Here is a 14,183-nt window from a genome sequence, read left to right as displayed (position 1 = left end):
GGTAATATGGAATAACGCGGCGGTTTATCATTTTTTTTTAAAGAAAACACTGCATGCAAGATGTCTGGATATCATTTTATTCTTATTGTTTAATATTAAACACGGATAAAATGATATCTCTAATGTTTCTGAACGCGTGAAAAGTCTAAACGATAGAAAATTGAAAAATATATAATTTTGCAGCAAAACACGGTGTTCTTTTTTAAACTAAATCAATTTTTAAAATTTATTTTTGGCTAGCTGTATTACCGTAATTTTCTTCTTTTTTGTTATTGCATAGATTGTGCGATATATCACATTTTTTATAAATCACGTCTCAAGTTATGAATATTTTATTATTTTGAGTTTATATCTGTTAAACAATACTTTGAAGAATATAATCGTTCAATATAATCGTTTCAATATAAAATATTGATTATTAACAAAGTTATTTAATAAAATGAAAATAGGTATCATATTATTCTTCTCTGTATTGTAAACTTTCCATATTTTACATTTTTCGTGTTTAATGGTTTTTAGTTTATATAAACTGTCATTTTAGATTAGTCGCGTACAAAAATAGAAACATTTTTGTTCTTATGGAAAACAATATGTATTTTAGATAATAATGTTTATTTTATACAATAATTTAATGATTTAAGATTTAATTTTATGTTTTTATCCATGTGCAATACTTTTATTTTTTATGCGGCATTATGTTATAATACTATTTATAAAATTGGACTTGTAATCCATATTATTATACATTCTTTTGTTGAGACTCTCATTTTCACATTTTTTTACTTGTTAATATTGAATTTTGGAAATTTTTATTAATAGGAGTTTTTTTATATAGTTACATTAATATATTTTTTTAGAGTTCTGGATAAATTAGAAATCTTAATATATATTTATATCAGAGTAATGTTAACTTAAAAATGGATATGCCATATTATCTACTTTTATCCTAATTAATATGAAATGTCTAACGCTCACAAAGAAAAAAATTCCAAGATTTGGGTTTTACTCAAAATAATTCAAGTCCTGTACTTTAAAATCGAGAAATGGATTGCCCTAAAACTTTGTCTAGAAAAAAATTTGCTAATATTTCCATTATATATCATTACGATAATTTCTATAATAAATATTTAAATTATAATTTCTTATAAAAAAAATAAAAACTACGTTTGAAACATCCCGCGCAATTTATAAACATTACAAGGCAACTCTAGTTATAAAAATATTCTCCAAATTGTTTACGTTGTTCGCGCTTATGAAAACGCGTTATCGAGGTTGAGCAAGCGCGATGACAAACGCGCGTAATTGCAACAACGGTGTATAATCCCGACACGTTTTAAAAACAGTGCGAAGACGAGCGAGGTATACGAGGTATAATGATTACAGTCTCTTTCCACTACATCTTCTCAGCTACAGCGAGCATGCGCACAGAACTCTGCCCCTATACAGTCTCGCACGATGAATATTCAGCGCTTTCGCAACCACCCTCATATATGGATTACTTCTAGAACAACTCCAGTCTCGCTCGATTACGCATACTTCCGGCGAGCCATTTTATAATCTGTCTAAATACTTTTTACTACGCATGTTAATATCGAGTCTTTGCGTTAACAGCTTCAACTTTTAAAAATTTAGTCATTGTACAACTTGCAGATAAAGAGGCAAATATTTTTTATCCGAATATATTATATTTGCATTGTTTCTAAATTTTACAATTTGGTATTAGCTCTGTCGTAGCTTCTCGACACTAATAATCAAATGTAGAAAACGTGAAAAACTTAATGAGGAAACTTTCTATTCTAGGAATCACTTGAAATTGAGTTTGTAAAACTTTAGAAATTGAATGAACTTGTTAAAATTCATTGTTTGTGATAAACAGTTTCGATAATGAAATAATTTTTGGAAATAATGAAACGTCCTGTAATAAGAATATCTTTCGTAATTTTATCATCGGAAATTGAAATTGTGAGTGAAGATCGTAAAGATAATTAATTTTTTGAGAAGTATGGAATGATTTTTTAGATGGTTACGTGCACTAAGTAGATACGAATGCACGCGTTACAAGGTAACGATTATGTTGATGTTCGCGCTGTCATGTTCCCCACATCATGTTGACTAGATAATTCTAGTGTCTCGTTTAATTACGTACGCACGGCTTCGCTTATTGCATCAATCTGTCAAATTCATGCCGCTCTTATGAGTAATTGTAATGTTCGATTCGTATCTAACGAACACACGTGTTGCCACTATGTTGGTAATCAAGACATGTTAATGACATCCTTCGTAACTTTCAAGAGTGTGAGAGACTCAATTATTTCGTCCGTAAGTTTCCCCGATACATATTACCTACTATATTTGAAATTAAAAGCTACAAATGATATACTTTATTTCAATATAAAACAATTGCAATTTAGGAAAAGTAAAAAATAAATGTTTTCAAATTAGTAATATCGATCACTTCGAATCTTTCGAAACCATGTTGTCGCTAGTAATTATCTGGTATATTTAACGTCTTTTTTTTTTTAATTTAAAGTGAGACTGAGAGTTATACGAATATCTGATGGAGAGTTCCATAGCCCCTGCTCGCGGTAACACGATCTGTTTAGGAATAAATACAGGGACGAAGGGTGTGCGAAGAGAAAGAGCGAGAGTTTCGTCAGCCTCTCTCCAGCCTTTACCGTTGTTGGTCGTACTTGGACGTCGGACGTCCGAGTCGGTCGTCGGTCGCCGGTCGTCGGTCGGTCTTCATCGTCGTCTTCGTCGTCGTCGTCGTCGGTTGTCGATCGTTGGTCGCCGTCGGTCGTCAGTGCCGAAGCCGAAACCGAAACCCTCCCATTCCCGTAGCGAACCCTACCACCGCCCGGCGATATCACCACCTCCCCCCCAATGTCGTAGTGGCCCCCGCGTCAGAATCCAACCTCTCGTCGCCCCCGCGTTCCTCGCAGCAGCCCCGGCCTCGAACGAGCGAGGGAAACCCTTCCTCCCTGTCCCCAGCAGAGCGCCTACGCCTCTCGCGTTGCCCCGGCAACCTCAGCTTGGGGTTGGCCACCACCGCCTCCGTGTTGCCGCGGCTCCATTCACCGCGTCCCCTCTCCTCGCTCCTTCTCCTCCGCCGCGTTCTCCGCCCTCTTCTTTCCGCCGTTATTCCTCATCCTTGTCTTCCTTCTCCTCTAACCCTGCTAACCTTCCTCCACCATCTCTCCTCCGTACTTTCCTGCTGCGACTCGTCCCTCTCTCACCGAGGTCGCTGCTTCGCCTCGGTCCAACCCTCGTCAGTCTTCACCCTTCTACCCTGGTTTCGACCTCGTCCTCGTCCTCGTCCTCGTCTCGTCTGGAGTCTGTGTGTAAGAGAGAACGAAGCGAGGAAAGGGAATGCGTTGGCCTAGGTAGAAAAAAGCAAGGAGAAATGGTGCAGCGGTGTAACGGCTCCTCTCTAGAAGCCAACCGGATTAACGTATCTCGAATAATTTATGCATAATTTCGTGCCACGTGAGAGGGAGGAAATGTGCACTCCTAGGCGCTAGATCGGATCAATTTTAATGACTGTAAAAAAAAAAGAAAGAGAAAGGGAAGCGTTGGATAAAAGAGTACAATTTGTAGACACTTTGAAATGTATCTTCTCTAATAATGTTTACAAAAAAAATAACGTTTTTTTCTTTATATGCATATCGATAGTTTTATAAATAATAACATTATATTGATCGCATCCATTTGATCAAAATATTTTAGAATAGATAGCATTTATATATTCATGTGACAGGATGCAGCATAGTTCAAAACTATAAGATCGTTCTTGGCCACATAGGCATTGCGTCGCTCTCCGACGCGAATCCGATGCGACGACCCTCTTGCGGGAGAGCTCTGATGTCGACGAGTTGAACTTGTTACGACGTTACGCGATTCCTTGATCGAGAGGGAGAGTTTCGCTCTTGTCTGACACTTTTTCGCTGCGACTATAGGGTGAATCAAATTGTCGCCGCACTAAAGGCGGGAAGAAAAGAGACGAGTTCGATTTGATCTTCCGCGTGGAGGACTCGTATACGGACGGAGAACTCTATGTTGTTGCATGCGAAAGAGGGAGAAAAGGGTAGCAGGTCGAAGGGGATTAAATCGATGGTAAAATCTTGCGCTCTCTCTCTCTCTCTCTCTCTCTGCCGTCGGGATAGAGAAATGAGAGGCTGCTCTTGATGATTTGGCTCTGCCGAGAGAGAGAGAGAGAGAACATTCGAAACTTGGAATCGGTCTCCAGCCGTTCTCCTCGCAAATTCGCCAGGTAATTCGATTATATCCGCGCAGCTCGTCCTGCGAGAGAGTCGCGATCGATAATACCCGCGTTTCGCGTCGGATCCTGTCGGTATCCGGTTCTCAGCAGTCGCAAGGTATCAGTTTTCGTTGCGCGTATTTCACGAAGGTCTCGGAGAAGAGAAGAGGAGAGAAACCGAACGGTCGATTCGTGATTTGTACGCTAGTTTTATATATATATACTTTTTATTAACCATAGTAAATTGAACAAATAACTGTATTCGTGATTTGTACGCTAGTTTTATATATATATACTTTTTATTAACCATAGTAAATTGAACATAATAAATGTATTATTTTTTGTAATGTGATGTGCAATGATTAATTGATGAGTAAATGCGTTGAATATTATAGATGATTTAACAACTTTTAGGACTAGTTATACATATATAACACTTTCATACAAATTCCATCTACTTTCTGGTACTTCAAGTTGTAGTTTTTGTACTTCAAATTATAATTAGAAATTATTTTTTTGCATGATATTTCGATTACATGGAAATGACCGACTGTTAAATGAGTAAATGGAGTGACTATTCCAAGCATAGTTTTCAAAATTACATACTTTATTAGGTTAACAATTTAACTAAAATTTTTACTAATAAAATACTCTATTTTATGCTTCTTGATTGGCAACGGAGCTCGTCAATTTATACCACTGCATTGTTGAAGTATTAAATTTCTCTTATTAAATTTCATTATTTTTACATTCTTTTATTTCATAAGGATGTAATTAATATAAATTTAACTGCCACCTAATATACTTAATATACTTGAGGAACCTTCGAGAGGGTATCCCAATTTCTAAACAAGAACCGTCATGCAAACATGGTCCTGCTGTTTTCTTCAGAGATACGCTAAGTGAATTTACTGCTCACTTGATCCAATGATACAATAGCTTAGAACAAGAAGATAGACAAGTACAAAGAAGATAGACAAGTTTTGTATATCTGTCCTTTTTTCATCAGGTCGCAGTTTTCTATAGTTTAATATATACAGAAGAAGGCCCATTCAGTATATAGTAATAGAACTCAGTTTATAATTCAAACGAGAGCGAGATTCAGACTCGCGCTCAGCCAAGGCGACAAAGAACGACCACGATAAAAATATGATACGTTTGCGTTCTCTCGCTGTGGCTATCATTGAAATATATTTTATCTAGGTCGCTGACGTTACATGGAAAATGCATTTTATCAGTAATGTAACGGTAGCGTTCCGGACAGATTATCCAATTAAAAGTTACACATACATGAAGATAGATTCGTTGCTCTTACATCACAGTTGTAAAAAGAGGAAGCTTGTACGATCTTGCGACAGATACGGCGACAGATACGCTGCGTTAACTGTGTTCGGCGTTCTGAAATCGTTAGTCGCGAACAAGCGCGGTTAGTTTCCATCCTGGGCGTTAATTAATACCGCGTGATTACCTAACTTTCAAACTCTCTCCGATACAATCGCGATAAAAAGCTGCACATGTAAAACGTGCACGCAACTCTAATATGTTCTAAGCCATAAAGTAAACGAATGTGTGCCCTTTGTATAAAATTTCATCTTTCAAGAAAGAAAACACTACAAAAGAGATAGCAATTTAAATTTCACTATCGAAACGTACACCCAAATGTAGATCCTACAGTCAAGATCAAAGTTATTCCGTCGATCTCGTATCCTATCGCAGATGAATTAGCGATAGTGTATATCGCATTGCGGTTAATTTCGGAACGTAGACGATCGCATGTTTCCAATATTCTCTCACGAGATCAAGTCGAATCGCAACACGCGACAGATCGAACGGATCGAACCAGAGCTGCCGTTGCTTATTTGCGTGCATCTAAAAGTCCGGGGGCGTGTAGACAGCGCGCGACGTACCTGAGAGAGTAATCACGCATAGTACCTACCTACCTGGCTGCTGGCATAGCCGATCGATTACCGTATAGCCGCGCGGTGCACACGCCTGCCTGCCGCCACGTACCGCAACTACGTGACAAATATTATCGCGATCGACCGACCCGCTGCGTTTGATGTGGACGCGTTTATGAAATGCCGACACGCCGATAATCATGCGCGCGACCAGCGCCCAAGGCTAAATCCGATTTGTAATATTAATCTCAGCGTCGCGCCTCGCATCTCTCTCTCTCTCTCTCTCTCTCTCTCTCTCTTATCTTCTCCCATCGTTGCTCTTTCTTTTTCTTTCTCTCTCTTTTTAATTCAGTATTTTTCAATCGTGAAGAGAGAATCTAGAATCTTATGAAATTATAACCGTATTAAAATCAAATTTTTTACTATTTAATTATTTCGACGCGATTGAATATCGATTATGCATTTTTAAGCTTCAGTTAATGTTAGTAAAACAAATGCCGATGGATAATTTTGCATACATTAACAGCATTACGTATCGCATATACGTGTATAAGCGTTCAAGATACAAAGTTTATTTTCGCTTTGTCTGTATAAAATTAATCACGTGGGTGCGAGTGGTAGAAACGGGAAACGGGTTTGATTAATCGCGAGTATAATTCACCGGAAGCGTTGTTTTTCCGATTGGGATCGTTCTGATTACAGCGCCATGGGATCGGGTGTCAACGATCTACGTTTAGCGCACGCGATAAACAGCCTGAACAAACACCGGTGAAAAGGCCGGGCTTTTAACTCCGGAGCGCAGAAACAAATCTGCGCCTCTTTGTGGACTAACTTGTTTCGCGCGAGCTAGCAGAAGCGTTCTCCAAACACGCCTGGCGCCATTATGCAGCCAAATGGATCGGTATATTTAGTTGACTTTGGCCCGTATTCAGCTCTCGCGCTTCCATGATCTTTAACAGCTGGTTGTCATTGATGTACATACGGCGTCTCGGATTTATCCAGTGACATTTGGTATGTGCTCGCTAATTGTCACGCTCGCGGTGGTATATTTCTCCAGATTCGCAAATTGTAACGTTAGCGTGTATATCACGTTGTTGTTCCTGCAATTTTTCATTGTAACTCGGTACAGACAATTTTTTTCAATATGTGTAGTTGGTAAGAAACAAGAAATTGAGCTAATTTTTAAGTGTTAGAGATAAGGGCTCGAATTTTCAAACACATTCGCCAGATACGTCATCGAGAGAGAAGAGAGGCTTATGGGTACGCCTGACGGGTACCGCACAGTTAGCGTCCTTGGAGACAAAAATCTCGCTTATCTTATCGCCGTTGTGAGATAAGCACTGGCGGTACAGTCTCGGATGACCGATGGTGGTGGTGATGGTGGTAGAATGAGACGCGCGATGGATGTGGCGAGGCATGTACCTCTTACGAGGCCCATACGAAGCGCAGGCAAACACGTGTGGAGGCTCAAACGAAACGAGGCGAGTGGAGGCAACTGTACGACGCGACGCGACGCGACGCGACGCGACGCGACGTACGTGTCTCTCATCTCGCTGTACCCTCCCCCTGCCCTGTCTCGTTTCCGTCGCTGCCGCCGTCGCCACCACCGCTACTACACCACCACCACCACCACCACCACCACCACCACCACCACCACCACCACCACCACCACCACCACCACCACTCGCGCTCGGCCGTGCGTTCCTGTTATCTCGCTTCGACTTCCCTCGCTCCCCCGCGTGCTCGCCTCGTTCCCTCCCCCGCGTGCCGTGCCAACCAACGGAGTCGGGGGCCGCTTTCGCTTTGTGTGCGCCGGGGCGGCGGTACATCAAAGCCTTCTAGTTCCCGCTCCGGCCTTTGACGGTCGCGTCGCGGCCGCTCGCTCAGTCATCGCTCGGCGTTGTAGGCGATGCCGGCGCGCCATAGATGAGCGGATCGCGCGCGCGCGCGCGCGCGCGCCACTCTCTCTCTCTCTCTCTCCTTCTTTCTCTTTCTTTCTCGCATGAGCGCGGGCTTCTCGAGGCCAGCCGCGAGTTCTCCGTCCGCGCCACGTTCGTCGGATGATCCGGATTCGCAACGACGAGTTTTGGCTTCCGTTTGACGCTCGCCAAACGCGTATCTGGTCCGTTGATTTCGAGGCGACCACGAATGCGTTTGGATCATGCGATGCCGCCTCACGGCGGCAAGTGCACGCGTGTCAGCAAAGTGGCCACCAAGGGGCGCCAAGTACGCGTTCATCAGCATCATCACGTCTCTTCGGATTTCGTGGAAACCGACGGCGAGGGAACGACTGCGACTACAGCTACGACTACGACAATGGCGATGACGACGACGACAACGACAACGACGACGACGACGACGGAGACGGAAACGGAGATGGTCACAACGATTATGACGACGGTGACGTCATCAAGCGGAACGACGGCAGTCGCGACAACGAGAATGGACAAGCCCGCGGTAACGACGGCGTGCAACGACGAGGGTCGATCGCAATGGACCGGGCGCATGCGCCAGTCCCTGGAGAGCAGCTCCGAGCCAGCCCGTGAAAACGGTGCCCCGGTGCATCGTCATCCGGAAAGGCAACGACGACGGGAGAAACACGCCGCCGTCGTGGGGAGGAAGCATCGATCAACGACGAAAAATCCCACCGAGAAGGCCAACCCTGCCGGCGCCTCATGCTCCTCGACGACATCGCTGTCGTCGCCGCCGGCGCTTTCCTCGCCGTCTTCTTCTTGCGCGTCCTCGCGCCGCTCGACTTCTCCGCCGTCGAGCAGCACCTCGTCGTCGCCAGTGCGCTCCTCCACCTCGTCGTCGGTCACGAGCGATCCTCTAGTAGCGATCAAGCCAGTGCAGGCCAGAAGCGGACGAAGAAGTCAGACTCCCGATTACAGCGACGACGGCGGGATTGGGAAGAGAAGGCAGAACACCACCGCGGGAACAAGACGCGTAGGCAACGACGCGGGTGTTGGGACAGCGATTCATGGAGCAGCAGTGGCTACGACGATCACGACGACGACGACGACGACGACGACTGTGTCTTCCTCGTCGCCATTCCCCTCCCCCGTGTCGACATCTTCCGCGTCTTGCCGGACGGTGACGACGCCGCGCGACCACGGTGGTGATCATGGCGTCACGCACGTTTCATCCTCTTCGTCCGCCCTCGATAGGCTGAGAAGTGCCCTGGAGAACTACGATCGTAGTCGAATCTACCTCGCCCACGTTTGTTATCTGGATTGGCGAGATCTGCCAGGTAAACGGCGTGGCGGCACCAGTGACGGTAGCTGTGGTAGTGGTGGTGGTGGTGGTGGTGGTGGTGCCGGTGGCGGTGGCGGCAGCGTTCGCGACGCGGCGCGAAGCAGCGAACGGGTGTGGGTGGTGGGGGCGGCGGATCACGAGGGCCACCACCGGACACGATTGTTGGTAGCCGGCCGCCACTGGCGACCACGTTGTCTACGCAGGGTCAACATGCTGAGCCAACCGGTGGTGTACGCCGGGGGCGGCAGGGGTTTCTTGACTGCCGATCTCTTTCTGTGGTGGTTTCACCGCGAATTCGCTGTCACGGCGATGGCGATGCATCCGGACGGCGCGGTGCTGGTAGCCGAAAGTGCCGATTATCTGCCACCGGAAAGTGACTGCGTCGCCGCGGACGGTCTCGTGCGGCTGTTCGTTGTACCCAAGGACTGCATGGAAACGCGTCTGGTGGTCCGAGAGTTGCGAGTGCGCCTGGCCACCGGTATATTATCGAGAGCATGCTGTGCCGTTTACCGCGATAAATTCCCATCGATTTTAGGTTTGCCCGAGGAAGAGGGCGATCATCGATCATTGGACGCGTACCTAAAAAGATTCACGCTAAAAGAAGCATTCGCGGACCTACATCGCGCCTGGCTCAGCGTTCGATCGGAGACTTTCGCTCGCAGCTGGACGTTACCACGCGATCGCGAGGATCATTCGTTGGCGGGATGCAACGGTGCCATGTTACCGCCCAGAATTCATCAGGCGGTGGACCAGGAGGAGGATAGAATGCTGTTTGTTCAACTACAGAGTCTCTCCAGGGAAGTCGGACTAGAGGTCACTGACGACGAACTCGGCAGTTGGGTCCTCGATGAGGAGAGCGCGTTGGCGCGTCTCGTTAGAAAGAGAGAACCGGACGAAGAGCACAACCGGGTGAAAATCGAAGTAGAGCCGGATAAGTGGTCGGATCGCAATGGCGATGAAGACGAAGACGGGAATGACGGCATCGAAGAGGAGGATGGCGAGGACGAGCCCACCGCCGAGGAGGCTATTGGACTCCTCTCGAGAGTACTGACCTGGATGGAAAGAGAACCACTCGATCCAGGACTTCTACTGGCGGTCAGATCGATGCGCGATACCGCCGCACTTATGGTAAGCACCGCGGCTGATAAGAGGATACCTCTCTCTCTCTCTCTCTCTGTCTCACGAAAGAGGAAGAGAGAGAGCCTTTATATCGATCGTCCGCGGTATGACAAGAACAGAAACGAAAGGAGAACGAAGAGAGATGGTCCAGAGCAGGGAATCGTGCGCGATCTTGCGAGCTTACGAGCAGATTGAACTAATTTCATCGATTGTCACTTGACAAAGAGCGACTAGAGGGTAAGGAAGATTGAACAAGTGGTAGGTGGGTTACGCTACCATCCTTGAGGAGGGTACTCGATTTCGATGATACGTTGCGTCGAAGCGAACGGACGGAAAAGTTGAACGAACCCTCGTGCCTCGAGAAGCACATTTCTCCCTCCGCAATTCTGCACACGATCTTTGCAAATTAAGGCTCGAGCTGGTCTTCGATAAGCACTCTTCGATAAGCTCCTCCCTTTCGAGCGAATCGAATTGAATATCATATTTCTTTCGAGAGTTGTCAACTGTAAATCCTTGACGTTATCCTTGCACTTTTTATGCCGTTAACATTACCGCACCTGCGAACAGTGCAATTTGTGCATAAAAAGGCAATTTGTATCGCTATATAATGATAAGGATTAATAATGCCTCATGGCAACACCTAGATATAAATCTTATTATATACATTACTATGTATATAATGTTTTATTGATGGGTATTAAGACTTCAGATTTCAGATACTTTATTTCAGTTTTTACGTTTTAATATTATATCGATCTGTCTAATTGATATATTTAGCTCGATACTTTTGTGTCGAGTATAAATGTACAACACTGGTTCCATGCGAATTACGCAAAGTATTCACGTGGTATTTTTAATAATTGCGAAAAAAATATATGTAAGAGAAGAATCCATATTTTCCCAAAAACAACCAAAGTTAAGAAAAAATTTAAATTTTATTCTTATTTTATAGGAGCTGACAGTATTGTACTGCAAAACATTCTATCAGTAAAAACAATCGAGCAAGAACTCTGATATAAAATTTCAATAAATATTAAGATAGATTGTTTGATCGTTTAAAACTGAGCCCGCGTACAAAAAGTACCGCATAATGGAGGAATTATTTACCAAAGAAATTATTAAACGTACATATAAAAATTTACATAAAGCAAAGAATGAGTAGTGTATGCAGTACTTCTAAATATCTTGATATTCGGCGAAATACAGAATAATATTGGGAACGTATCCATTGATGCTCTTGCATTAAGGTAATAAGACCCGGATTTTCATTATCTAGTTAACTTACGGTTAAACGTAACTGGAAGTTTTAGCCAATAAACTTCACCTATGGCATCATCATAGATGAAACTCAATAACATAATGGATAAAACATCAGGTAAAATTTAACTATAAGTTAATCAGATAATGAAAAATCGAACTTAAAAGGCTTCCAAATTACTCAAAATTTTTGACAATTTTTTTATGATGAACTGAATAAATGTACAAAAGTGAAGGGATATTCTGAGGGATATTTATACAATATATAAAGAATAGAAAAATATATTTTTGACAAATATTTATAAATATATGATAAATATATGTAAAGTATACATCGTTTCCGTCGTTTTGCCATTTTTTTGAGATATATAAAATCCAATTATATAATACAATTTGTTACTTTGCAGGCGAGCAAGATGGGCCTAGCGGGAACGCATCCAAGTGGACTGCCCTTCTTTTGCCCGAACGGGGATCACCTGACGCAACCACCTCCCGCCCATATGGGTATACCGCCCTATGGCGCATTGGACGCGGGTAAGGCGGCCGCTGCGGCTGGTAAGTACTTTTTGCTATCAAATATTTATTAGCAAGCATCTCTAGAAAAATGTTTTCTTATCACAATCTCTATAAATTAATCTTTTTTGTTTAACCTAACCTAACTAAACCTAACCTAACCTAACCTAACCTAGCCTAGCCGCGATAATCGCTTCTGTTCGGATGGAATCAAAAAGTTTTACAAAAGTTGTTGCATCTTAATCTCTTTGACAATCAACATTTTTTGACATATCATAATAATTTTCATGCCATACATGATTAAGTAAAGTTACAAATTATTGAAGCGTGCATTCTCGCTGAAATATTTATAAATCGCTTATAGTTGATATATTTAATCCTTTTATTTAATAAAATTATGGAATAGAAAAATTGCATTTGTTCAATCAAGGATGAAATGGAGAGTTGCTTTTAAATCTTGCACTTTTAAAATAAGATAAACTTTTACTTAATTTGAATATACATATATGGTTATGTATACGAGAACTTTGTGAGTCTTTTATAAACTGAACCATTGATACATTTTACCGGAACATTTCATTATTCCGAAATTATTTATTTTTTCTTTAATATCAATTTGTTAACAAGTAAGAATTTATTAAATCGTCAAGTATACAAGGTATCACTTTCACAGAAATATTGTAATGACATTGGCAGTCAGAAGTCACAGATTTATATACTTTTGAACGATACATCAATTGCGTTTACGTATCATCACATTTTGCAAAATATCTTGATCGCAAATATACAGTCGTTAATAATATAAAATCTCATTCGACACGCCGCGCCGCGCGCCGCTTTTATGCATGAACTTTCAACTACTGACAATACGCCGCGCACAGTCTCGATATCCCCAATGCGTATCGGTTGAATCAACAATTCTTTCACGAAGTTAATCCGCTATTGTCCGGCCAAATATTGACGTTCCTCTCGAATTGTAATTGATGGAATACTTCTCGTCCCGCTCGCGTAATCGACACGCTCCGCCCTCGAGAGAGAGCTTTATATATAATTTTATTGTATCGAGCTGCGCAAATATTAACATGGCCGTTACAGCCTGACCCAAGCGAGTCCAGCTTGTGCCTGGCCTTTGCGCAAACCGTTTGTGACCGCGTTAACACACGTTAATCTTTGTTGCAAATTCGGTAGATGAAATACTGAATTATTATTAACATGTAGTATGAATAAATATACAGTGAGCAGCAAAGCAATCGTATCATTGATTGGTACAAAGTCTTTAAGTCTCTGAATACAGAAATTAACATTGCGAAATATGGAAATGTCTTTATTGTCGAGTACGTTTGATTCTCTCTTGAGCTAATCGCGAACGTATTTTCTTCGATGCTCTCGAGTCGAGTTAAAAAGTCTGCGTCAATACTCCAACTTCTAATTGAAGGAATATTTCTTCAGTCAGATCAAGTCAAGAGGCACGGTGATGCCCGAGATCCAAATGAAAGCTGTGAAGAGGGCGGCATAATTCCCGAAGAAGCTCTGCTAAAGAGCGAAAGAAGGGAGGGATGAGAGAAGCAAATTGGCGTCAAATACGAGAATAAGGGGAGGACTCACCGTCATAATGCTAATTAGCCAAGCATTCTTTCCCTAGGTCAATGTGATTTTTACTTGCCTATTCACACTTGCGACAGATTGTGCTCTCGACACTTATCTTTGGAACGCTTCCATCAACTATGAATTATCTCGTGATGCTTCTAGTCTTGATACAGCTGCACGGTGGCGGCACGCTCTTGGCTGCGACCTTGACAAGTTTAGGATTTTTTCCTATCATTTTGTTTACATTGTTTACAACGTTATAAGTATGAGTAAGGTATTTTTTACCTTCTAGAGGA

At 42.9% G+C, this 14,183-nt stretch overlaps 1 protein-coding gene across 4 annotated transcripts in view; it reads left to right on the top strand.

The window, feature by feature from the left end:
* The first annotated feature begins 7,988 nt into the window (after nucleotides 1-7,988).
* LOC105198489 overlaps nucleotides 7,989-14,183 on the top strand; it is a 36,096-nt gene continuing 29,901 nt past the window's right edge. Inside the window, exons 1-2 of one of the 4 annotated variants that reach the window (XM_026137155.2) lie at nucleotides 7,989-10,539; nucleotides 12,195-12,342. In XM_026137155.2, the coding sequence (XP_025992940.2) occupies nucleotides 8,305-10,539; nucleotides 12,195-12,342 (2,383 nt within the window). In that variant the 5' untranslated portion in view covers nucleotides 7,989-8,304. The remainder of the gene's footprint in view (nucleotides 10,540-12,194; nucleotides 12,343-14,183) is intronic. The other 3 variants (XM_026137156.2, XM_011165215.3, XM_026137154.2) reach the window with 3 other exon arrangements.

The sequence above is a fragment of the Solenopsis invicta genome, chromosome 12, assembly GCF_016802725.1.
Source record: "Solenopsis invicta isolate M01_SB chromosome 12, UNIL_Sinv_3.0, whole genome shotgun sequence".
NCBI lineage: Eukaryota > Metazoa > Arthropoda > Insecta > Hymenoptera > Formicidae > Solenopsis > Solenopsis invicta.
Note: the sequence above shows the minus strand (reverse complement) of the source record. Positions and strands in the feature narration are given on the sequence as shown.